The sequence below is a fragment of the Poecile atricapillus genome, chromosome 16, assembly GCF_030490865.1.
Source record: "Poecile atricapillus isolate bPoeAtr1 chromosome 16, bPoeAtr1.hap1, whole genome shotgun sequence".
Classification (NCBI taxonomy): Eukaryota; Metazoa; Chordata; class Aves; order Passeriformes; family Paridae; genus Poecile; species Poecile atricapillus.
In genome coordinates this window covers 1,169,884-1,196,481 of record NC_081264.1, presented here as the reverse complement: position 1 = coordinate 1,196,481, position 26,598 = coordinate 1,169,884, and the positions used below count along the sequence as shown (strand labels likewise).

The following is a 26,598-nucleotide window of genomic DNA, read 5'->3' as shown; positions in this document are numbered from 1 at the left end:
CTGGGGCTGGGGCTGTGCTGCAGGGGATGCTCCCTGTGCTCAGGGAAAGCATTTCCCTGGGAATGTTCTCCCTGTGCCACAGCTGCTGTTGGAGAAGCTGCTGCAGCACTTGGAGAGAGCCAGGCCTTTGTTGCTGCTGGATCAGCCCTGGATCAGGTGCTTGTGTTGGGCCCTGTCATTTGCTATTTAGCTTCAGCCAGTTTCTGCTGCATCAAGCTGAAACACAATGATTTTCATCCCTGCAGTTGGTTGCTGGCTGGAGCTGGATGAATTGAAATGACTTTTGGGGAGAGTCATCGAGGGGGAAAGAAGAGACTCCCCGGGAGATGATGAAGGGAACGTGACTCTGGAATCCTCGCAAAGAGGGAAGCAATGAACACAACGAGAGTTCCAGATCTATTGATCTGTTTATCTTGTAGGTGTTTTATGTTGGTTTAGGTATATCATGACCTTAATATCTGCATCCAGGAAGAAGCTGTTGCCTGTGGCTCTCACTGACAGCTGGTTTTCTTTTGATACATCCCAGAATCGTCCTGCTGATCCCTGCAATATGTCAAAGGAGCTCAGCAGCTTGTTGCCCTCTCAAGACTTCACTCTGTTCACTGTGGCTTCAAGAGTCCTCCATTCTCTTGAAGTACAAGCACAGCCTCAAAAGAAGAATTTAAAAAAGAGTCCTTAAAATGTGCTGTTGCAATAGGTGATGATAACCCAGAGCTGCTGCTCTTGGTTGTGTCCAGCAGCGTTGTTGAGATAACATTGATGATCCAAATGGGCCTGGCAAATCAAACATCTAAAACCTGGTCCAGAAAGCTTGTGGTTTCCCACGTGCAGACATCTGCCCCTGCCTCCTAAGGCAGCCCCATCTCCATGAGAATCCTTTCAGAATTCCCAAGGCAAACAGTGCCTTGTTTAAAAAAGTGTCAAATCATGCTCTCATTTTGGTTGCAGCTTTTTCCCTTTCTCTCTTGCTCGTTTCTCTAGAAAGAGCCCTTTCTTTGATAGGCTGTAGTTAGTAAAGGTGAAGCCCAGCAGCTTTTGAAGAATTTATTAATGATAAGAAAAGTGTGTCTGTCTCTCTTCTCAGTCACTTTCAAGGGAAAAAAAAGACAAATTCCAGAAGAAGCTGCAGGAGGATGAGTGGAGTTTTGTGCAGTAGTTAATCTCCCTGAGCCACATCCCATCCGTGGTTTTTTTGTGTTGCTTTCTCCTGCTGAGCTGCAAGAGTTCCCATCCCATCCCATCCCATCCCATGGATCCCATCCCATCCCATGGATCCCATCCCATCCCATCCCATCCCATGGATCCCATCCCATCCCACCCCATCCCATGGATCCCATCCCATGGATCCCATCCCATGGATCCCATCCCATGGATTCCATCCCATCCCATCCCATCCCATCCCATCCCATGGATCCCATCCCATCCCATCCCATCCCCTCCCATCCCATCCCATCCCATCCCATCCCATCCCATCCCATCCCATCCCATCCCATCCCATCCCATCCCATCCCATCCCATCCCATGGATCCCATCCCATCCCATCCCAGATCTGTCCCTGAATACACAAACTACCAGCAACTGCCTCAGGGCAGGAGGATTTGTGCTTTTGCCAGGTAAACTCAAAGCATGAAAGAGCCCAATTTGGAGGCTGTAGCACAGATCAGTGCCAGCATTTCCTAGATTAAGACTCAATTCTGTGATAAAAGCTCTCGGTTCTGTCTGCTCCACCCCCCAGACCATTTTTGTAGTGTTGCTGCCACACAAGGTGTGCTGGTTCTGGTTCTAATCCAGATTAGCTGTGTTGATAAAGTGACCATCAGCAAGAGTGAGGGTTGTGATGAGCAGAGGAAGAACCAGGCATGGGAGTGGTGGTCCAAGGGCTGTGGAGGAGCCACGTGGCCATAATTCCTGCTCTGCAGTTATCAGAGCTATCTGAGTTATCTTTCTGCCTTGTCCATCACAGTTTGGGCACTCAGCTGTGCCAAAAAGTTGTCCCTGGTTGGTGCTGCTCAGTGCTTCAGAGGGAGGTGATGCCTGAAGCTTTGGCTTTCATATTTTCCAGATTCTGTACTGGTACCTAACTCTGAACTTCACATGGAGCCTCAGCAAGTTCTCACAGCTCAGGCACACACAACAATCCTTTTCCAGCCCCAGAACCAAGGGCACCTCTGCAGCTTCAGCCCCAAAACCAGCAGCGAATTGAGGAGAGCAACCTGGGACTGCATCACCTGCAGCTGGAACTGGACAATTCACCCCAAAATGGAAATGGACCAAAAATGATAAAAAACTCCTGAGCCAGGGCCCATCTTCTGTCCACCTTGGGTCCATCTTGGTGCAGCCACAGCCAGGCTCTTGCACTGCCCAAGGTGCATCCTTGGAAGGGCTTTTAATAAATCCCTGTTTTATTCCTTTAGCTGTGTCCAGCCTCTGCTCCAGGAGCCCCTCGAGGCAGAGGGAGAGGAGGCAGCAGTGGGTTGGGGCACAGGTTGGTGCAGAGCCTGCACTCCCCTGGGGGCTGCAGGTAAAACCTCCACCCTTCAATCAGTGTAAATCTGATTAATTTACAAATGAGACAGAGCTGCATCCTGGGGCTGAACACCCAGTGATCCGTGCTCTCTTCAGCTGCTTGGACAGGAACCTAGCATGGCTGCATTTGGAACAACTGCTTGAGTGAAAGCTCCTCTCTTTCTCACTGCTTTAAGGACATTTGGCCCTTCCTCCTTCCAGCAGCTGATCTCAGCAAAATTATTTCCCGAGGGGAAGGAGGAAACACAACCCTTGTAGCTCCATGGCTGATGGCAAAACTGTATTCAGAGCAGCCTCTGGAGGGGGAGTGAGGATGGGATTAAAAACACAAAGGGACTGCATGGGAAGATTACTTCAGAAAGTCACTTGGGGTCTAAGTAATAATCCTAATAACCACTGCAAACAGTAAGTATTTTCCTCAGCACTGCTACTGCTCTGCCAGCTGGGGGAATGTCACAAATATGCAGCTTAGAGATTTTTTTTTGGTAATAATAGAAACTGGATGTAGTAGGGAAATATAATCTCAAAGCATTTACTTATCTAAAAAAGTGTCTCTGCTCCTATAAAATAGATCCATGAGCTTGTATTTAGCATGTGCAGCTGAATCTGTGCTCTGGATTCACCCTGGTAGGATTTTTATTTACACAACACCCATCTCTGTCTCTTCTGCCTCTCTCAGCAGGCATGTTTTGGTGTGAGAAAGATTACTCCAGCTCTCTTTGTGACAGCAAAGCAGACAGCCTGGTCTCCTGTGTCTCCCTGTGTGATGAATTCATAAATGAGTGTTCACCCACATACTGATCCCACAGCAAAGACTTTCCAGGGATTTTACCTGGATGTGATTATGCATCAACTTCTTTCACTCCGTGCAGAGCTCCTGAGATGGATCTGTCACTCGTACCCATTGGTTTGTTTGAGTTTCAAATTAGAAAAGAGCTTTGCTACTCATCCACCCTTGAAGGAAATGGAGAACTGCAAACTCAGGCTGTGCCCATGTCAGCTGAGGTCAAGCATCTCAAGTGCTTGGGATGAGGAGAGCAGAGGCATTAAAGCACTGCTGCAAACACCTCTCAGGCACTGCAAGACCTTGCTCTTCTCTGTAATTCCCTTGCATTTCCTGTGAAACCAGATTTTTTGCTGATTCCATGAGTAAAAGGTAGAAGTGAAAAGAGGGTTAAACATATTGGCCGAGTCCCCTGTCTCAAATGAGATGTGGTAATGTACTCAGCAAAGCTGCTGGTTAATGTGTACACTGTAAATTCGAGAAGGAGAGGGTTCTGTGCCATCCTGGGACAGTGATTATCACCAGGGGGTCTCCATCCTTCCTACCAGGAATGGGGCTTTCTGCCCTGAGATGTCAGTCTCAGGTGTTGGAAGAGGAAAATTAGGGATTCATGCTCTTGAAAACACTTATTCTTCTGCTTTCAGTTTTCCCTCTTCCTCATTTCTTAATAACTGTGAGGATTCATTGCCAGTGGCTCTGGGAGCTGAGGCTTAAAAATCCATAAATATCTAACCCTGTACCCTGTTACTTCATGTAAAACTGTGGGATTTGGCAGCAACCTCTACATCCAGAGGAATTCCTGGGGCTGTGGGTTGGGGAGTGGAGGAAGGAAGGAAGGCTTGTGTTGAACTGGAGCTGTTTGGTGCAGGACTTTGCTTTCTCCTGCCTTGTTGATGCTCAGGATCAGTGGTTTTGCCACCTGAGTGGCCCCAGAGGAGCAATTGTCCAAGGCAGAGAGGGCAGGGAGAGCTTGTGCCAGCATTGCAGGAGCTGCCTGAAGCTGTGAGGCTGCTCCAGGTGTGGGTGCTGCCCTGAGCAGGGGCTGTGAGTGGATGTGAGAGCCCCTGGGGCAGCAGGGGCTGCAGTGGATGTTTCTCTGCAGCAGCAGCACTTGAGCTGAAGGCAGCAGCAGCTCAGTGCCAGCTGCTGGGAACGTCAGGGGTGTGCAGTGTTTATCTTTGCTGGAGGCAGGATGTTAGCAGGTTGTAAATTCACATTGGGTTTCCTCGCAGCTTGGAAGACAAATCCAGATTATTTGTGTTGCGTTGTGTACTTCCATCCTGCTTTTACTTAAAGATGTTTTTGGATTGCCCCCCCTGCCTTTCCTAATCCCTTAGCTAGTGCTATTAAAATTCAGGGCTGGAGAAAGCAGTTTTGTCAGAGATCTGTTCTTCTGAGATTCAGACACTGTCTGTGCCTTGAGCAGGGTTATCCAAACTTCACAGAAAGCTCTTTTTGCTTTCCTTCTAAAACTCAATAAGGGGATAGCTGACTCTTCAAGAGAACTGGTAATGGTAATAAAGAGTTAACCACAGGTATCAGCCCAAAACCCAAAGAACCCCATCCCTGGAACATCCCAAAATACACTGGATTTCTTTTCTGGAAAGAAAAAAGTCTAAACTACAGCTGACAGCATCCACCTTGTGCCTTGGAGCTGAGCTCTCCAAAGCTCCCTAAGGGATATGAAGCACCTATTCCTATTGAAGTAGAAGACAGCTGATTTTCCAAGGAAATCAGGGAGTTTCAGTTATGTAAGAAACACCACAGAAGATCAGTCCTTGAGCTATTTTATCTCTCAGGACTCCTCACTGTGGGGAGAATCTGTATGATTTTGATGGACATGAAAGTCACCAAAATACACAGTTTTGGGGAAGTTGAATTTAGGCCAATTTGCCAGACCAAGGAGGTTTCAGAAATCCTGAAATCTGCCTCAGCTGCTCCCTATATTCAAGAAGCTTAAGCATTCTGGTTTGGAGATCCTTAAAGGATTTTAATACTTCATTTTCAAAGTGAAATATTTCCATTTGTTTTGTTTTGACATGTTATTTTTTTTCCAAAGTCATTTCAAATAGAACAACATTGTGGTCTATTGGAAGTGAAAGGAAAATTGTAAGGAGCGAAGAACAAGAACTGCGTGCCTAGAGTTTAGCTGTTTTGACATTTTAAAGGCTGATTTCTCTTTTTCTACAAAAGTGGTTTCCTGAAGGCTTTTTCTGGATACACCATGAGAGACAAATGCCTGAAGGAGAGAGGATGCTGTGAGCAGCAAGGTCTTTGCTTTTACTGATTCTTGCACGGATGGCCCTTTGGAGCAGCTTCTGAGTTCAGTTTCAAATCTGAAATGCTGCTACTAGCAGTAATTTATTACCTAATCCATTTAGTACCTAAATTCTGCAGTTGAGGAGGGCTCTCTTTCCCAGCTTAGACGGGCCTGTGGCTTGTAAATGAAAATTTCTGTAGGAAAGAGGTGGCCACAGAGAGCACTGGTGGCATCTGCCTGCTGGAGTGGGCTGGATCAGACAGGGATCCTGTGTGGAGCCCAGCAGGAAGCTGGAGCTGATACCTGATCCCCAAATTCCCTAAGCTGAGCCACAGCTACTCCATCACACTGACTCTGCCTGTGTGTTTTGCAGATTAAAGGATCATATATGAGAGGCTGACACAGCTAACCAGGTCATCTTCTGGCTTCTCAGCTTTTAATGAGTAATGCTTTGCAGGCAGATGTTTGTCCTGTTCCTTCAGAGCTGCAGTGAGATCTAGCAACTCATTTCATACAGAAAGATGAAAGGAAAAATATTTACTTAATGGAACAAATCTTGCTTAATTGCTGTGGTCAATCTCTTGCCTGGGTTTTATGGGTTCCTGCAGCTGGCTTTAATCTCCTGATTTACTCTGGGAACAAAGGAGGAGAGGAGTGAACGTAAATCATGGCAGGAAGAAGCTGAAATTTTTCTGGCAGAACTCATGAAGTTTTGAGACTTCTTGTAGCGTGCAGCCCGGCAGCAAGCCAGCAGGAGAGCTTCAGGAGAGGCACCAAGGGAATTCCTTACAGCGCGACCTTTGCAGCCAGAGAAGTCAAGGGCTTGCAAGGGAGGGTTTAGCAGAGAGTATCGAGAAGCAGCGAGGCTCAGGAGAAGACTGACCAAAAGGGGTCAGCATTTGTTCAGCTGAAACTGCAGCCCGGCAGGGTAAGGAGCCGGGATTTACTGCGGAGCAGGAGCAGGGACAGGGACAGGAACAGGAGCAGGAGCAGGGACAGGAGCAGGAACAGGGACAGGAGCAGGGACAGGAGCAGGAGCAGGGACAGGGACAGGAGCAGGGACAGGGACAGGAGCAGGGACAGGGACAGGGACAGAAACAGGAGCAGGAGCAGGGACAGGAGCAGGAACAGGAGCAGGAACAGGAACAGGAGCAGGAGCAGGGACAGGAGCAGGGACAGGAGCAGGAGCAGGGACAGGAGCAGGAACAGGAGCAGGAGCAGGAACAGGAGCAGGGAGAGGAGCAGGGACAGGGACAGGAGCAGGAGCAGGGACAGGGACAGGAGCAGGAGCAGGGACAGGAGCAGGGACAGGGACAGGAGCAGGAGCAGGAACAGGAGCAGGAGCAGGGACAGGAGCAGGAACAGGAGCAGGAACAGGAACAGGAGCAGGAGCAGGGACAGGAGCAGGGACAGGAGCAGGAGCAGGGACAGGAGCAGGAACAGGAGCAGGAGCAGGAACAGGAGCAGGGACAGGAGCAGGAGTAGGAACAGGAGCAGGGACAGGAGCAGGAGCAGGAGCAGGAGCAGGGACAGGAGCAGGAGTAGGAACAGGAGCAGGGACAGGAGCAGGAGCAGGAACAGGAGCAGGGACAGGGACAGGAGCAGGAGCAGGAGCAGGGACAGGAGCAGGAGTAGGAACAGGAGCAGGGACAGGAGCAGGAGCAGGAACAGGAGCAGGAGCAGGGACAGGAGCAGGGACAGGAGCAGGGACAGGAGCAGGAGCAGGGACAGGAGCAGGAACAGGAGCAGGGACAGGAGCAGGAACAGGAGCAGGGACAGGAGCATCCTCTGGGGAGCTCTGCACAGTGCCCAGGGAGCTGTGGCTGGAGCCCTGCTCGGACCATGGCAAGCAGCCTAACAGCAAACAGCTCGGAGGCTGGGCAGCTGTTCCAGACACTCCTGAGCACAGCAGTTGAGTGTTGATGGAGCTGGTTGTTCTCTGGAGCAGCCCTGTAGCCGGGGTTCTGGGTACACCTTGGAGCACAGTGTGCCTGGGTGAGCGGTCCCTGTGCTGGGCACATCCCTGCTCTGCTCCAGCCACACTCCTGCCCTTCCCCTGCCCTTCCCCTGCCCTTCCCCTGCCCTTCCCCTGCCCTGTGCCACTGCTGCTGCCAGCTCGGCGTGCCTGGAGCTCAGAGCCTTCCTCTGCAGCTGCCTGTCCCCAGCACAGCACATCAGACACGGCAGCTCTGCCTGGACCTGCCTTCCGAGCAGGAATCCCTCTGCAGTGAGAGCAGAGATGCTCTCTAACATCAGCACACATCAGCACAATCCTGCATGGGAAGGACTGGTGGCAGCACTGGGCACTCTGTCCTCTCTAGCACCGCTGCAGGTAGCAGAACCCTTCCATGCCCATAGCAGTTCCACAAGATTAAAACTTCAAGTGGAGTAGGAAGCTGTAATTTGAGCTCCTTAAATCATAAGTCCCATCTCCAGCTCTGGCTGTTGCTGATTCAGTTGCCTTTTGGTTGCTGTCTTTAATAGCTGTACAGTATTATATCTAAATACTGCTGACATTTATTGTAATTTGAGGATAGTGGGATGGAAGAATTAGATTTTCATCTATAGTTGATCAGAATGCATTAATTAGAAGCATCATTTCTAGATTTGACGTGTAAGGAAGGTGGGGTGCTAAATGGAAATCTTTGCGTATAACTGAAAGCTTTGAGTTGGAAATGAAATATTTGCTTGGAAATTGTACATTTGCTGTGTGATAGTGTGAGTAAATAAATGCTTTTACTTGGTCTCAACACGAATTAAGTCATGATTCCTAGGTAAGCTGCTGGAGACTCTCTGTAATGTCTTTGAGTTGCTGCTTGCTCTGCATGCCAGCAGAATCTTTTAATTCTCCATTTGAGAGATGTAAAGAGAGACAGTTATTTTGAGACAAAGCTGAGGCAGAGATTTCCTGTGCTATGCATTAATAACCTCAGAAGTTGAATCAAGAAAATCTCGCAGGGTTGTGGCTGCCATGTGTTGAGAGGGAGGGAGCGAGGGCTGGAGCTGACCTGTGCTGTTCTGTTCTCAAGGATGGGCTGTGCTCCATCCTGCCATTCCAGCTTTGCTTTTAGCAGGAGAACAAAAGCTGTGCTGAACTTCCAGCACACTCACACACATCACCCTCACAGGAGCCAGCTGCTGCCCCTAGATTCTGTGATATTTGGTTCTGGGTGATCCAGTGGCACTCCCAGGAGATTGTTGGCAATAACGTTGGAGGGGAGGATTTTGCTCTGGTGAAGTCCAGGCTGACAGGGTGTGGCTGGTGGATGCTCACAGAGCTCTCTGTGAGGATCTACTCTAAAGCAAAAAGGGAAAGAACTTCCCAAGTGCAGTGGGGAGCCCCACATGGAGGAAACCCAAAGTATTTCAGCTGTTTGTCCTCTCTATTATTGTCACCCTACCCACCAACCTTAAGTAAACACGGTAAATTTATAAATACTGTGAGATAAATACAGGAGACTGTCGGGTCATTTGGCCTCCAGGTCCTCTGTCTTGGGGTTGAAGTGGTATAACTTACAAATTTTTATGTACAAATTTGGCACTATTGATTAAAAAAAATGAATATTTAATCACAAACATCCAACAAGGTCAACAAATCTTTGCTAAGTAATTAAATAGACTTTTCCTTGATAGCACTCGAATGCCAAGTAAATAAAAATCAGAGTGAAAACATTTGTAGCGTATGTGTACAGACTGCATTTGGAATTGTGTGGGGCTCAGTTCCTTCTGACTTAATTCTGATTCATTCATTGACCTTGTTATGTAAAACTCGATGCCCTTTTTAGAGGGAGAGTTGCAAATTGTGCTTCTGCATATTTATTTCGGAAGTTCAATCTTCTGGGTGTTCATTCCCTAATTCCAGTCCTAAGTGCAATCACAACATTGATTTTTCTCACTAAACGTAACCTACTTTACCCTGGGATGGAATTTTTTTTTTAATGGGTTTTATATAATGGCATATGTGCAAACCACTCAACTTAATGCCCCATCCTGTAGTTAATTAACAAAATGGCATTGCAGCCATGGTCTGGTCCTCTGGCAGTGTATCTGACCACTAACCCTGGCCATCCACAGTGCCCATCCTAATTAGCAGGAGCCCAGGTATCGACTGTGTCGAGCTCCATGGTGGAAAGAGCAATTTGCAGCTGCTGACAGAGCTGTAATTCTTGGATTCTGTTGAAAATCCAAACACGGGAAGCTCATTTTGAGCGGTGTTTTGTCATTTCAGAGCCTGTCTGAAGGAACAGCTGAACAAAGTATAAACGATGAGTTTTTACTTCTCTCCAGTTGCTAAATTGCAGTGTCCTAAAATACATCCAAACATCTCCTAAAATACAGATTGCTGTAGAAATACTGCTGGATTTACACAGCTTCAAGATTGGCAAGATCTTGTAAACACTGAAACATTTATTTATTGTTCATTTATTTGAACTGTAATATACTGGAGAACTTAATGGGACTTAAAGCTTTAATGAACCTTCAGGAATGAATTTGATTCTTCCTTTGCCTTCCTGCTTTTGCTTGAGTAATTCAGCTGAAGGCATGAGAGATTCATCAGGCTATTTTTACAAGAGCAGGACAGGATTCTGTAAAGCTCCACGGTGTTTCATGTTACAAATGAGAGAATTAATCATTTATGCTTTTATACTGAGAAAAAAACTCCAATTTTTCTCCTTCAATACCTTAAATTAATTGTGTTTTGTTGAAAAACTGCAAGAAGACAGGTACTCTCAGTCACTCCTAACGACAGCTTTTGAGTGTTTTATTGGCTGAAGATGCAAAAAACAGGTTTTTAAAGAAACTTAGGGGCCAAGCCCTCATAAATGTCAGGAAGATAACAGCATCTTGCTGGATGGTGATTTCTGCTCAGTAACTAACATTTTGTGTTGCATGAATATTTTAGAAAGCTGTGGTTTTAAGTTCAGCCTCTGTGCTGTGGTGAAGCCAGTCCCTGCTGGGAGAGGCTGTGGTGAGCTGTGGTGTTCACTGGATGAGGATGAGGATGAGGCCAAACTGCTCCCAGGGCTGGGCACTCCTCAGTGGCATCCTCCTCCCTCCTCATCCTCTTGTCCCTCACTCTGCAGGAGAGCAGGGCTGTGTCACTCCTCATCTTCATTCCTGCTGCTTTGTGACAGAGCTGAGCATCAGCAGTTCAACACTCTGCACCCAAACAGCACCTTTGCTGGGAATTCATGCTACAAATGCTCTTTAATTAACAAGTGGTCTGTAATTAGCCCTCCACGCAGTTGTTGCTGATGGTATTAGCATCGCTAGATAAATACAGGTAACTCTTCCACAGGGTGTAACAGCTGAGAGTGGCAGAAATCTGTGTCCTGTAAGAACATCTCTGGGTTACAAAGTCTTGTCTTAATCAACAGCTGTGTTCTCTCCAGGCTGGAGATTTCAAACAGGACTTTCCTTGGGAATCTGCAGGAAAGAGGAAATTGTCAGGCAGAGGAGCAACAACCTGACCACTGATATCCAGAAGAATATCATCTGGAATAAAACTGGGTTATTAAAAAGCCTCCAGTGGAGCGTTCCTCTGTGCAGTGATGAGGCACAATTTTGCCTTGATACAGACAAACATTCCAGAGGCTTCTGTGTTGGGACAGGCTTCTTTCCATAAAAAATATTTCCTGAATAAAGAACCTTGAGTGCAGGTTTTCCTACAGGTTCAGTGTGACTCCTAACTCCAGCCTGCTGTTGGCAGAACATAAAAAGGCCCTGTCCATAAACTGATGTGTCCAAAGCTCTGCATTCATGGTCTCCCTCTCCTGTTTACTGCTGGGTTAGAATACATCTGATACTTACCTTAAAACTGCTCTGCTGAAATCCCTGTGCCTGAGCTGCATCCAAACATCCCAGTCCTGAATGAGGCTTGTAAACCTTTCCCAATTGCTGTTTCCAACAGGGCAAAGGTGAAGAAGGGTGTGAACATTCTCGGTGCAAGGACAAGTGACCCCCGGCAGTGGGACGTGAAACAAGAGGTGGGCAATGGTGGCAAGCACTCGACCACTACAGTTATTTGTCAGAGGATAGCCCCAAGTTCAAGGAACAGGTATGAAACCTCATCTTCTCGGCACATTAAACTCATTTATGTCCATGATACCATTCAGGGCTTGAAAGACTTGAGGCTCATATTAGCGCTGCTCACAGCTATTAAACCTGTAGCCTGGAAATCTGGAGACACTCACGTTAACTGTGGTACCATCTGCTGATCTATAACGGGTGATAAAACTCACCAGTTCAAAGGAAAAATTAATACAGGAGACCTACATTGGGGCTGGGGGGTGGTGTCATTTTGGCAGCAATATGAATATTCTTAATTTCAAAGGGTTTTACTGGAGCTTTAATTTTTTTGGTTTGATAGTTTTGACCTTGTTTCTCTGAACATATCACAGCCTCTGTGGCTGGTTCATGGAGCAAGCAGTGAATTCTTCCACAGTGAGCCACTGCACAGGGTAGTGCAAACCTCCCAGTGTGTAATACAGGAGAATCCCCTTTGGAAAACAGTGGATTCTTCCAGAACTGCAGGTTCCTTTGGCCTGCTGGTGACAGTCTGAGGCAGAGCCCAGTGGGGAGCACTGGGATGAACTGGGCTGCCACTGCTGCCTCCCTCTTTGCTGTGTTTTTGGGGACTGGGCTGTTGCACAGCACAAAAGCAGGGCTGTCCCCATAATTAGGATTGTCTTCCATGGTACACAGGAAAGTTGTGTGTTTGCAGTGGAAATTAGCTCTTCCCAGGTATCACAATGAACTCTCAGGATGCTGCTGTACATTAATCCATGCAGAGAGCTTCCCACTGCACAGATCCAACGCTTGGCCAGCTCCAGGATTATTGTTAGCCACAAACCTGGGCTCATTGAGGAGCAACATGAAATCTTTGGTGGGTGCTGGGTGGGTTATTGCTTTGCACTACACCTTCAGGCACAGAGAACCTGAGCAGGTTTTAACTTCTGTTTTCTGTGCTCAAATATTGGATATGTGTAAAAATTCCTCTTGCCATGAGCAGCTCACATGGGCTGACTGTCTGAGTCAATGTATTTCCACCTGGTGACTGATCTCCTCTCCCTGTCTTTATCTCAACCCTGAGTCTTCCATTCTATTTTTTTTTCTCCCTGTCCATCTGAGGAGGAGAGAGATGGAGCTGCTTTAGCAGTCACCTGGCGTCCAAGCAGGGTCAACCTACCTCAGGACTGGTAAAGGGAAAAGAAAAATGCATCATTTGAGGCTGCCAGGAGTGAAAACTAAACCAGTTGGAAAGGGGGGACAAAGCTTTAGAACAGCATGTAGCTCTGAGCAGATTTGCAACTGCAGAACTATAATAGTCAGGTTATCAAACCCCAAATTAAATCTTCACAATCCAATTTGCATGAAGTCTAATTAACCCATAAAAATATTTTTGGCACTAATTATGCAAATAAAACTCAATGTTTTAATTAATGCCTCTCTCATTTGTGCATGTAAATAGTTGCTGTCTTCTGAAAGCGTGATGAGCCTCGGTTTGAGTGAAATGTTTGTGTGCAGGGAAGAACTGGGTAGGAAACCTGAGGGAAAGCACACGCTGTAGTGGGCATTTCTGAGTTTCTGATTGTCACTGGGAGCCCTCTGCACAGAGCACAAATACTCTGTTAAGCTCATTTAATTTAGTGGAGAATTGTGAGTCCCCAGTGGGAGTTTTGTGTGCAGGCTGGTTGAGCCCTGTGGGTTGTGGAGGGGATGGGGCAGTGTGGCTGTGAGCTGCAGGGCTGTGCTTCCAGCACCAGCACTGCCTCATCTTCCCTGCAGCAAAATCAGCTCAGAAATATGTTGGTTAATTCATGTTGTAGAAGGAGTTTTCTGCTGTGTTTGCTCAGGAATCTCCCTGCTGCACCACAGAGAACCATTGCACTCTTTCCCCTTCATACCCCAGGAGACAAGTGCCCAGACTCAAGAAAAATACTGATTTTTGTTTCCAGCTTTTCCTTTCTTGCACATTCCCCTGTCATTAGTGCATGAATATAATTAGACTGTAAGCACTTTGAAAGAAGCAATTTGATTCTGGATGCAACAGCAGCTAATACACCTTTCACATGATATAAATAATAGAACACAAGAGATATTTGAGATACATCACATCAGTAATTGTTTACCATTACCTTTTGAGAATTTAAGTGGGTCATGCTTCTTTACTTTTTTAAGAAATACTTTGTGGTGCTAAAGCCAGGAGCCAGAACTTAGCTTAAAATTACTCAAAAAGGCTTTGCAACTATGGCAAGTAACTACAAACAGCTTGAAATCAGCAATGTTTGTGTGCCTCATAATGCAATTTCTGCTGAGATTCAAGTAGCTATTGATGAGGGTAACAACAGTGTTGATTAGTGAAAACAAGGCTTAGACAACTGCTTGGTTGCTTGTTTTCCTTTGTTGTTTCTGCTTCTGGAGGTTTGATGTGTGTGCTTGGGGTAGAGAAAAGGATATTTGTGGTTAGTGCTGGAACCAGTTCCATCTCAGTATTGCCTCTGCTTCCAGCCTGAGGCTGGTGTGGTTGATTTTGGAGGTGCCACACTCGGTGCAGGGGCTCCTGGTTTTTGGGTAGTTTATTCTGGATTGCCACAAGGCAGAGCAAGGGGTATTTGTGGGGTTTGTTTGTTTGAATATAGCAAATTCAGTACAGCAGCCTCCACCTGCTGGCTTGCTGCCAGCTGTGAGGATGAGGAAGGCAGGAGCAAGGAGAGTACGGGGAATTTCTTAGGCTGGCTTCTCTGCCAAAGCACCAGAGCATCCTAAACTGAGGGTCAGGAGCTCAGAACTGAGTCTGAGCCAGGCCTGACTCCTCTTGCTGCTGCAGACCTGGGGTGTCCTGGAGCAAGGAGCCCTCAGCCGGCTCTGGGGCTGCTGTCCCTGATCCTGGAGTCACCCAGAGCTGTGGGGATTGGGGTCTGTGGGGCACAGAGTCACCCAGAGCTGTGGGGATTGGGGTCTGTGGGGCACAGAGTCACCCAGAGCTGTGGGGATCTGTCATTTGGGGCACAGAGTCACCCAGAGCTGTGGGGATCTGTCATTTGGGGGGCACAGAGTCACCCAGAGCTGTGGGGATCTGTCATTTGGGGCACAGAGTCACCCAGAGCTGTGGGGATCTGTCATCTGGGGGGCACAGAGTCACCCAGAGCTGTGGGGATTGGGATCTGTGGGGCACAGAGTCACCCAGAGCTGTGGGGATCTGTTATTTGAGGGGCACAGAGTCACCCAGAGCTGTGGGTTTCTGTCATTTGGGGGGCACAGAGTCACCCAGAGCTGTGGGGATCTGTCATTTGGGGCATAGAGTCACCCAGAGCTGTGGGGATTGGGGTCTGTGGGGCACAGAGTCACCCAGAGCTGTGGGGATCTGTCATTTGGGGGGCACAGAGTCACCCAGAGCTGTGGGGATCTGTCATTTGGGGGGCACAGAGTCACCCAGAGCTGTGGGGATCTGTCATTTGGGGGGCACAGAGTCACCCAGAGCTGTGGGGATCTGTCATTTGGGGGGCACAGAGTCACCCAGAGCTGTGGGTTTCTGTCATTTGAGGGTCTGTGGGGCACAGAGTCACCCAGAGCTGTGGGGATCTGTCATTTGGGGTCTGTGGGGCACAGAGTCACCCAGAGCTGTGGGGATTGGGGTCTGTGGGGCACAGAGTCACCCAGAGCTGTGGGGATTGGGGTCTGTGGGGCACAGAGTCACCCAGAGCTGTGGGTTTGTGTCATTTGTGGGGCACAGAGTCACCCAGAGCTGCGGGTTTCTGTCAGCCAGGCAGAGAAGCGTGGGAGAACAGAGAGATTTAGAAAAACTGACATAATGGAAAAGTGCTGTGATGTAGCACTTTATCCTCTTGGCCTTGAACCTTTGGAGAGGCCTGTGGGCTCAGGGCTCTGCAGCCATCTGGCTGATAAAGAGGCAGGCTGGGGAAGAGTGCTTCCAGATGTTGTGTTGATGTTTCAGGCCGTGTCACAGTCACTTATTCCCTCTCGTGTGCCACGTGTGTGCACGTTCTGTCGGCCTGGGGTTGTTGTGGCTGTGTTTTAGCTCTCTCTGGGTATCCTGCATGCACATGGAAACAGTAAGGGTGTTAGCAGGCTGTAAGTTTTTTCATATCATTAGCACGTGGAGGAAAGCAACAAAGCTGCTGCAGTTCTGTGCAGATCCCTGCTCTGTCTGGTAGCGCCATATGCTGCCAAGGGATGTCAGTGAAATAAATTCCCTTGTGATTGAAAAACAAAAGTAAAGTGTGTATGTACAACATGAGTCAGCCTTGAAAAAGTGTGAGGCATGTGGAGTGTGTCTGCCTGTAGCAGAACACAGCCAGCCTGTGCCCAGGATGTGAACAGACAAGAGCAGTCACACATGATGATCAGGGAAGATGTTATTAATTATTTCAGAATCTGGGTCATCCTGCCGTGGCAGTTTTGGGTCAGAGTGGTTTGCAGAGCTCAGCAGAGTGGCAGTGGCGCCTGCTGACCTCAAAACCTTGTAGCCTGAGCAGAGAGCATGATGCTCACAAGGATTCAGAGGTTTAGTGCTTGTGGGTCAGGATTTTTTCATGCCAGTTGTTTATCCTTTAGACTGATAACCGAGGCAGGAGCAGAGCTGAGATGGCACATGCCACTGCTGTAGGTGATTGGGAATTTCTACACATCTGTGTCTGCAGAGACAGAGCTGTACAGACTGTATAGATACTTTGGGAGGAAGACACCAGCCATGGATGTCTTACACCATTAAACCCTGAAACAGAAACAGTTTCCATTCATTTATGAGAAATTCACATATGAGCAGGCATTATATATAGATACCTGAACAAAGGAGAGCTCAGGGGAATCTCCATTCATTGAAAGTGGGGGGAAACATCATGACAAAGAATGAGGAAAAGGCTGGGGCATTAAATGCCCTCAGCTGAGCAGAATGAAGCCTCCATAATTCAAGGGAAAAATTGGAAGAAGAGCCTGGAGGTGTTGTTTGGCAGCTGGCTGAACGTGAGGCAGTTGTGTGCACTCCTGGAAAATGCAGCAGGAAGAGCTGCCCATGCCACTGGCACCCTGTGCCCCACGCTGCTGCCTGCTGGCCCCTTGCACACAGCAGTCCCCAGTGCTTCCCATTTTAATAACCTGTAATTCACTGTGAAGTCCTCCACAAGAATCTTCTTCTGATGCAGCCCATTCGTGGAATGACACTTGTGCTCATTTCCTCTTTGCACTTTAAATCTGCTTTGGGGCAAGGTCAGCTCTTATTTTTGTGTGGTGCTGTTTGGATGGTTTAGCAGCTATTGTGACGGAGCCTTCCTTGTGATTTGGAGGCAGTGGAAGATAAGAGACAAAAGATGCAGGATTGGGGAGGAGGAATTTGTGCTTGTGTATTTTTTTCCCACCCTGCCTTTGAAGCAGAAACATCTGCTGAGAGCCACAAACAGCTGAGTTCAGCAATACCACATCACGCTGCCAAGCAACTCTGCTTCCCTCCGTAACTCTCACAGCACAGGAAATAAATCAGTCAGGCAATAAAGAAGGGAGAAAATTTAGGAAAAAGTGCCAAAAGCCAAACCTTTCAAGAGTAAAGTGAATAAGAACTTTGTTAGTATTCGGCAAAGCAACTTGAAATATGTTTCTTACATATGTAAGCCCTCTCTGCCATTGCTGCTTGAGGAATTTTGTAATAACAAAACTCCTCTGAGCTAAAGACACTTAAAACTGGTGAGGAGAGACCTCAAGAAAGCTGGCTACAATATCATAAAAGACAATTAGATTATTTTAAATATTTTTTCCATCTCGTGTCTCTGTCAGGTCAGTCACAGCTGACCAGCTAACAGTGGTGAAGTACCACCATTTATCTGAACCATTTCCATTCCTTCCACAAAATATAATATATTAGACAGCTGAACCATTTGTTTCTGCACTGGCTTACTGAGATTTACTCTTCCAATCAAAGTTACTTAGGTTTGATGTGTTACTGCCTATTTAAAGTACTGATAAAAATCTCTATTTCTTTTGTTATACAATAACAGGGGCTGCTCTATGAAACAGGTGGAAAATGATTACATAAATGCTGAGTCCTTGTTCTAAATCGTACAAGTTAAGTAAGGATGGTTAGAAAGGCAGTGGTGAGTGCAGAGTGGGAGGATTTTGGGATGTGCTGCTGTGGGTTCCTGCTCTCCACTGGCAGCAGAGCTGTCCCTGCAGCCCCCATTCCTGCCTGTCGTCCTGCTTCAGATCATTGAGTTCAATTCCCAGCTGCCCCTCGTGTGTAATTCAATGAGTTCCTTGTAAACCTGCAGTGAGGGGTGGTTAAACACGGCTCACAGTGAAGGCTGATGTGCCAGGTGATGCTGCTGCATCAGCCCAGCTGTGTTTGTGTCCCTCACTCCCACACCTCAGGCACACAGAACAGTGCTCCTCTCCAGTTGTGTTTGTAGAAAGATGTGAGGAATTGCTGGGCTCTCATTCTCCAGCTCTGCAGGAGTTGTTGCAGTGTCCCCTGCACTCCTGGCTGCTGTCCCTCAGGCTGTCAGGGACAGCAGGCTCCAGCCTGTGACAAACAGCACCAAAATCCCATCCTGTACCTGGTTAATGCTGTGTCTCTGCCTGCAGATCCTGGATGGGTCCTTTGCAGGCTGGCACAGCCGTGGCAGGGGTTTTTTGCCTGGCTAGGAGCAGTGCCTAGCAGTGCTCTGAGTGAAGGAAACAGCAATTATTGCCCTGCAGGCACTGCCAGCCCCTGAGCTCTGCCAGCAAACACAGCAGTTTGTGTCCTTCAGGCTGGACAGAGCACAACTCAGCAAAACCCACATCCTTCATCCCTGAGGATGGATTCCACCCCCTGCACGTTGTACACAGTAAAGCTGGGGTAATACATGGCCTTAGGAAGTAAAAATCTTTGCCTGGTACAGAAAAAGCAACTCCTGTAGTTTGAAGAACTGTCTTGTTTCAGAAATCATTGCAGTTCTCCACACAGCTCACACCTGAAAGAGGAGTTACTCTGTTGGCTTCCAGAAGTCATAGTTTGCAAATGATAATTTATCAACAGCTTGGGCTGCAGGGAGGCCTTTGGGATGTCACATTCTGGGAATGACAGAAGATCCTGGGTTTTTTCACTGTCACTTCATGGTGAATATCAGCAAATACTGACATTTTAAAAGGCAGCCTTTTGTTTTCAGAGCTGAGCAGCCACAGTCCCTGAAGTGTAAATCAGTGTTGGATTTGTCTTGCACTGTGTCAAGGGCTTGTACAAATCACCTGCTCCGAGCTGAGGTTTGCTCATGAGCTGGTGGCTTGGAGGGGACACAGGGAGTGTTTGGAGGATTCTCTGCATTTCCTGAAAGCTTAACAAGGTACAGCCTGGCTGCTCTTTTGAAAGGTGGTAAATGTCTGAATTCCAAAAAAAAAAAAAAAGGTCAAATCCTGGCTAAATAAGTCCCTGGACTCCTGTTTCTTTGAGTAGATGTTATGGACAGTTAAGATCTGTAAGCACATCCTTTTGGAGTGCCTGTAAAATAAGGAATGAGAAATGAATGGCAGTAGCAGTGTTATACAAGAGTTGCTAAGGGTTTTTTATGCACTTTTTCCTTAAGCAGGGCAATTCAATACTTTTTCATGGAAAAATCTGTGATGGTTCCCTATTGCTTTGAAGGCTCAGGATGAGGCGTGTCAAGGACTGGTTAAAATCAGTCCACATCCACTGAAACAATGCAGAGGGATTTGTCCCACGGCCATTCACAAAAAACTCCCACAACTTCGCTGTTACTCCTTACCCACATGCCAGTAATGGCATGGAGAAATGAGTTTATTAAAGAAATCTGAGTTGTTTGTTGCAGAGAGGCTTTTGGATCCATCAGTGCTGAATTTCTGATGGCTTGCCAGGAAGTTTAGTCCCAGTTAAGTTTCCAGGGAAGAAACCTTGGCTTGATTGAAGCAAATGGCAAAATTTCCTTTTGCAGACTGAATTTCAGCCCAAGTTTAGAATAAATTTGGACTCTTTTTTTCATTTCTCCTCTCTGGTGTACAGCTCAGAGAGCCAGGTGATCTCTTTTCCATCCAGGACTGTGTCAACAGCTCCCACACTCTCCTCCCACGTGTACACCCTCATCCATGATGGTAATTACTGCAAAAAGGAGTTTGAGTAGCACCCCATTGATTTTTGGTTTCCATGCTGCAGATTAATGGACTGAGCACGCACTCTTTGTAATCACACTGGTAGAAATTCAATAGTGACACTGCCAGAGTACTGAAGTGACCTCAGACACTGAATTCATCCCTATTTCAACTATTTTTAATGAGACTGGCATGTTTAGCAATGCCATCAGATGGTTTGGAAAGCGAGGTGTCCTGTCAACCAAAGCATTAGTGATGGGAGAATTTCAGTGTTTACATCTGTTCCCTCAGCCAGAGTAGTTCACAGTGTCTGTGTGGCGTGGAATTCATTCACTGGAATGCACTGAGCAAAAGGAATTTGTGATGTGTATGATCTGCATGCTGCACTCCACTAGAACAAGGTTTCAGCCAAATCAGAGCTCAGCAAGTACCACTGACAATCCCCAAAGGAACAGAATCTCTCTGCTTAGTTTAGCAATTGTTCACTTGGGTTTGGAGGCTTTAATTGCATGTGATTATCATTTCCTATGGCACTTTTTGTCATGTCTGAGAAAGTGCAGGAGCATGGTGAGCCTCTCCACTTGGAGATGCTATTTGTCAATTTTTATCTTGAGAAATGCCCAGAGATTTAATGAGACTGGTAAGGAATATTTAAAAGCTGAATCTGTTCATTGCTGTGGATGTTTGGCTGTCTGTATGTGTGCAGTTCCAGAGTTTGGTTATTCCTGTTGTGATTTCCTCACCAGCTGTAAAACTCCTGTACATGACAGATAAATATTGTTTAAATGTAGGGTTAAATCCCAACAGAACTCCTGGAAAAGTTAACCTGGAAATGTCATGGTAAGGGCACTTGATCACTCAGAATTGGCCAGAAACTCAGCTTTTGCTAACATTACTCCCAGAACCACCCAAGAAGGGGATTGTTGCCATGTTCTGTTAATCAAAGCTCTGTTAATTATTTTGACAGGCAGCCTCTCCTGTTCTCTTCAGTGTTTCTGGGGCTGGTGGAGTTGCTGGGGTGAGATGAAGCACAAAGTCATCAAACATGATATAATTGCCACGTCCCTCAGTGATGCAAATCAGCAGAGATTCGTTGTGGTTCACTGTGGATCACACATTAATTCATCATGTGGGTTTATTAAACAAAAAAATCCCACAAGATACCCAGAGTCACAGAACAGAGAGCATTTAGAGCAAACCCAGGACACTCGAGGGCAAGTGGCTTTTACGTGTTGTGCATAAAATAGGCTCTGACTTTTTAAATGTTGGAAAAGTGTGAACTCTTCACCACCATCTGCTCCCAGGGGATTCCTGATTTCCCTGGCTTTGCTTTGACCTCAACAACTGATTTTGAAGAGCTGTGTCTATAATTGGCAACAGGAGTTAAGACCCAGCTATGAGGACAGAAAGAAATAACCAGGTTTTGAATTTGGAGCCTGATTCAGCGTTCAGTGGAGTGCAGGGAGGAATATCCATCAGCTTGAACACTGCTGTGTTTGTGGGAATGTTTAATTTGGGTCACACACTGCCCCTGGAGCGAGGGCACACCCTGGATGTGCAGGAGAGTCCTCCCAGAGTTTGGGTGTCCCCACAGGTTGGATGTTGAGATGCTTTAACCACCAGTGTGCAGTAAATCATTCCTGTTATTTTTATTATTTGCCATCTTTTCTGTGTGTTTCCAGTTTTCAGCTGCCATGTACAAGTGAGACACAGAGCAGAGTCTCAGTGAAGTCTCCAGATAAACCCAGCCCATGTGGGGTGAGCAGCTGACTGAAGTATTTATCAGGCTCTATTAGAGCTGTTCCTGCCTTCTGGAAAATTATTCACAAATACACAAGCATGACTTCATTTTGCCAGGAAGCAAGACCATTAATCCTGCCTACTTTGAAGCCATGTCTTTTGTGGACTGTGGTGGGTAACTTATCTGTTCAGATTACTCAGATTGTTGGAGACTTCGTCCCTTTGTAATGTTAATGACTGCTGAGTAGCTCAGCCCTGCATGAGAATTTTTTCTTACATTTAAGACTATTTTTCTTTTCCATATTTCATTTTTTCTTCTATTTTCTTGCATTTGACTGTGCTTAGTTCTGAATTCTTCCATTTCTGATATTATTATGCATTTAAATTATTTTTTTTAATAATAAATCCTCTCAAAGGGGGATTTGGTGTCTAAGGAGTTAATTGCTGTGTTCTCTTTTACTCATGAGCCAATTGAATCAGATAATTTGCTGTTTCCTGAGTAATGTCAGAGAGTGTACAGAAAGATCTTTTGTTCCACTGAAGATGTTAAAGAGGGTTTGAGGATTCCTTTCTCTGCAAATCCTTTACATGAAAGATTTACAGTATGTAGGGCTCCAAGATTTGGAAATGCTGCCATTTAAGCATCTACACATGTAATTAGTCACTAATTGTTAACAGCTCCTTCTCTCTTTGGTTTTTTATCAGACCTATTCCAGATATCGCTGCAATCAGATTCAGGAAAGTGTGTAGACCCTTTAGGTTTATAGTTGCTGCTGGTTTTTCACCTTAAGCAGGGAAAGATGGAATTTTCCAAGGCACTGAATGTCGAGGCTCTTGCCCCTGAAATTGAAGAGTTTTTAGCTGATTGTAGCCCCCCAACTCCTTTTTGCAGGACCCCAGCCTGGTGTGTGCTGCCCTGGGGACACTTCCCAACAGCAGAACCCCCTCATTTCACACCTTCAAAGCTCAACCCTGCCCCTTGGTGCCCCTTTGTGTCCCTTTGTGTTTCCACCTGCCAGTTTTCTTACCAGAGACTGGCAGCCAAAATCCTGGGGAGACACCTTGGGGAGAGAGGATGAGCATGAGTGAGTGTGAGGGATGAAGGACAGGGAACAGCAGCTCTGGAACACTGGCCATGGGCTGATTGTGGGATCAGGGACAGGGAACACTGGCCATGGGGTGATTGTGGGATCAGGGACAGGGAACAGTGGCCATGGGGTGATTGTGGGATCAGGGAACACTGGCCATGGAGTGATTGTGGGATCAGGGACAGGGAACACTGGCCATGGGCTGATTGTGGGATCAGGGAACACTGGCCATGGGGTGACTGTGGGATCAGGGAACACTGGCCATGGGGTGATTGTGGGATCAGGGATCAGGGAACACTGGCCATGGGGTGAGTGTGGGATCAGGGAACACTGGCCATGGGGTGATTGTGGGATCAGGGATCAGGGAACACTGGCCATGGGGTGATTGTGGGATCAGGGACAGGGAACACTGGCCATGGGGTGATTGTGGGATCAGGGAACACTGGCCATGGGGTGATTGTGGGATCAGGGAACAGCTCTGGAGCACTGGCCATGGGCTGATTGTGGGATCAGGGAACACTGGCCATGGGCTGATTGTGGGATCAGGGATCAGGGAACACTGGCCATGGGCTGATTGTGGGATCAGGGAACACTGGCCATGGGGTGATTGTGGGATCAGGGATCAGGGAACACTGGCCAGGGCGTGATTGTGGGATCAGGGACAGGGAACACTGGCCATGGGGTGATTGTGGGATCAGGGACAGGGAACACTGGCCATGGGGTGATTGTGGGATCAGGGAACACTGGCCATGGGGTGATTGTGGGATCAGGGATCAGGGAACACTGGCCAGGGCGTGATTGTGGGATCAGGGACAGGGAACACTGGCCATGGGGTGATTGTGGGATCAGGGAACACTGGCCATGGGCTGATTGTGGGATCAGGGAACACTGGCCATGGGCTGATTGTGGGATCAGGGAACACTGGCCATGGGCTGATTGTGGGATCAGGGAACACTGGCCATGGGGTGATTGTGGGATCAGGGATCAGGGAACACTGGCCATGGAGTGATTGTGGGATCAGGGAACACTGGCCATGGGGTAATTGTGGGATCAGGGACAGGAAACACTGGCCATGGGGTGAGTGTGGGATCAGGGAACACTGGCCATGGGGTGATTGTGGGATCAGGGACAGGGAACACTGGCCATGGGGTGATTGTGGGATCAGGGACAGGGAACACTGGCCATGGGGTGATTGTGGGATCAGGGAGCAGCTCTGGAGCACTGGCCAGGGCGTGATTGTGGGATCAGGGACAGGGAACACTGGCCATGCGGTGACTGTGGGGTCAGGGAGCAGCTCTGGAGCACTGGCCATGGGGTGATTGTGGGATCAGGGATCAGGGAGCAGCTCTGGAGCCATGGAGCTCACAGGAGCGGTTCCTCCTGGTGCAGACCTGCTCTGAACGCTGCTCTGGGAGCTGGGGATTCACATCCCGAGGTTTTTGCACGGCTCAGAGGCCGTGTGGGTTAGCACTGAGCTGTGCATGGCTCACCAGACCCTGTCCCTTGTCTCAGCAGGCAGGATCTGCAGAAAAACAAGAAGCAGGGGGCTAATTAGCTGGGTCACCAAGTGCTCAGGCTTGGCAGGAGTGCTGCGAGGAGGAGGACTCTGAGCAGGATGGAAATGAAGAGACAAAACCTCTCCCGAGCCTTTAAAAGTTTTTTGTCTCTCATTAAAATCAAGTGATGATTTGGGCATTTCACTTTCTGTCTTCCATGTCTGTGTAGTGCTCTTTTTAAAATCTTAATCTTTCTGACTTCAATAGCCAAAATATCTCAATTATTGTAAAACTCCAAGGAGCTCAATGATAATAATCCTCTGCAGGGAAAAAGATAGTTTAAGTGAGAGGAAGAGATTATTAGATGCAGGAAAGATATGTCAACAGGCATAATCTCTTTGCTAAGTAGTTGTAACTTAAATTTTAAAAGAAAGTATTGAAATTACTGCTCTTCAAAGGGAATACAAAAGGATGATGGTTGTTCTTTTTCTAAGGAAAGTCACATTTCTCCTGGGGCTAATGCCATAAGGTTCTTTCTTTGTATTGAAAACAGCAGAGTCTGAGCAAAGACTAAAGATTGAAGTTATTAGAGGGAGATCTGTGCACTTATAATTTTATAGCTTGCAGTATGGCATTCCTGGTGTTTGCTTCCTCCTGTGCATTCCTCCTCGCAGGGCTGTACAAACAGTTTCCATGTTGCCATCAGTCAGGGACAGCACTTTGCCATTTGTCCAAGGTTGTGTAGATACCAAACCCCAAGTTTATTTCTGCTGATACCTGTGGAACTCACAGGCCTTGCCAGAGTTTCCTAAAGGTGTATGAAGTTAACCTTCAAAGTCTCTGTAGGACTGGAGTCCCTCTAGTCTGTTCTCTAATCCAGTTTCCACGTTCATCTGTCATTTTGCTGTGAGACTTACTGCTGTGTGTGGAAATCAGCTCCCTAACTTCTCCCTCTCCTAAGATATATACTGCAGATAATGGCTGTTATTCCTCTGCTTGACATTCCAGGTTAAAAATACCAAAAGCACTCAGCTCAGTTCTGCCTCCAGTTCCAATTTGTGGGCAGGACATTGATCTGATTAATTACCCGTTTGCAGCAGAAATGTGCTGCAAGTTTCTCAGGTGACCTCTGGATCATGGAGCTGCTGCTGCCTGGGAGCTTCCATCACAAGCAGAGCTCTGGCCTGGGCCAGCTCAGCTCTGCTGTGTCACAAGTGGTTGATCTCTTGAATCCAGAACCTTCACTTTAACCCTGTGCTCTCTGTCCTGGCTGTTTCTGTCCAGCCATGCCCAGAAGCTGCCCATGCTCTGGGACTGGACAGAGGAGAGCTGGGTGATTTGTCATGGGATGCAAGGAAACCTCAGCCCTGCCCGTGGATTAATGCCCTGCTGTCATTACAGGCTTGTCTGATGCAGCCCTTCTTCACCCACTGATTAAACCCCCAAAGCTCAGAGCTGCAGTCTCTGCACTCCACTGCCAGAGCTGTGCTGCTAATTCTGAGTGTCTTTAGACTCAGTTCTCTCCTCCCCACCTTCAGCTCCTTCCTGAGAGTGTCCTTTGCAGGGAGAGCAGCACAGTGCTGGGGACTGCCTGGGGACCTGCCTGCACAAACTGCATTAGCCAAGCGCTCACTTGTCCTTTGAACAGACACACAGACAGGTGGAGCCCCGGGTATTACTTGGTACAAAGCAAACATTTAAAAAGCACAGAGTTTCAGGTCCTTGCTGGTAATGGAAAGTGCTATTTTCAAAAGTGCCATTTGACATTTGGAAGATTAACTGGTATTGACTTCCCGTGTGAGTCGGGCTCCTGAGTATCTGAGTCACTTTTGGAAACCTGAGCTGGCCATCTGTTTCACTTAGGCTTTGCAGTGCCAAGTGAAGCAATGCATAAATACTTTGATGACTATAGTTTGTAGTACCTAAATTTAAAAAAAGCAGTTATTTCAACAGCCTGACACCTCTTGGAATTTTCAGAACTTCTGGGGCCTCGAATTCCCAGTGCCTGGGAGAAAGCAGATGTATTTGAAAGCAATCAGAGTTTGAAAGGAATTTATGTTCTTGAAAACCCCAGAGCTACCACAGCACTTTGGAATGTGGCAACAAGGAACTTCTAGAAATTCCACCTGCATCCCAACCAGAATCGTGCAACAGACTTCAACTTGAAAGCAGAGTATATTTCTTAAAATAGAGCCAAAAAGTGAGGTGTCAAATGGTAACATCCATAATAGGAACCTCCTGGTTTAAAATTGTGTACAGACTGAGATGGAGAAAGTCAGAGAGGAAATGCAGGGAGCTGCTCTCCATGGGGCTGCAGGGAAAGGCAGGGATGAGCTGAACAGTGGCTGCTACTTTTTGGTTAAACATGGCACTGCAATTTTTTTTTATTCCATTATAAGTAACTGTGTGTTGATTGTTTTTCATGAAATGGCTCATGTTCCAGTTGATTCCTGCAGCTGGGTCAAGACTGTAGAACAGCTTCAGTTTTATGATATCTTAGCTTTAACATGAATTAAATAGTCATTGGACTTTCTGGATGAGGTGGATCTGCACTGGTTAACATGAGAGTAGACACAAATAATTTTTAAAATATTTCATTCCTACTGTATA

At 47.2% G+C, this 26,598-nt stretch overlaps 1 protein-coding gene across 1 annotated transcript in view; it reads left to right on the top strand.

Annotated features, from left to right (window-relative positions):
• Positions 1-26,598, top strand: part of TMEM132C (transmembrane protein 132C) — a 169,656-nt gene that overhangs the window by 91,045 nt on the left and 52,013 nt on the right. Inside the window, exon 3 of the mRNA XM_058851521.1 lies at positions 11,482-11,628. Within this exon, the coding sequence (XP_058707504.1) occupies positions 11,482-11,628 (147 nt within the window). The remainder of the gene's footprint in view (positions 1-11,481; positions 11,629-26,598) is intronic.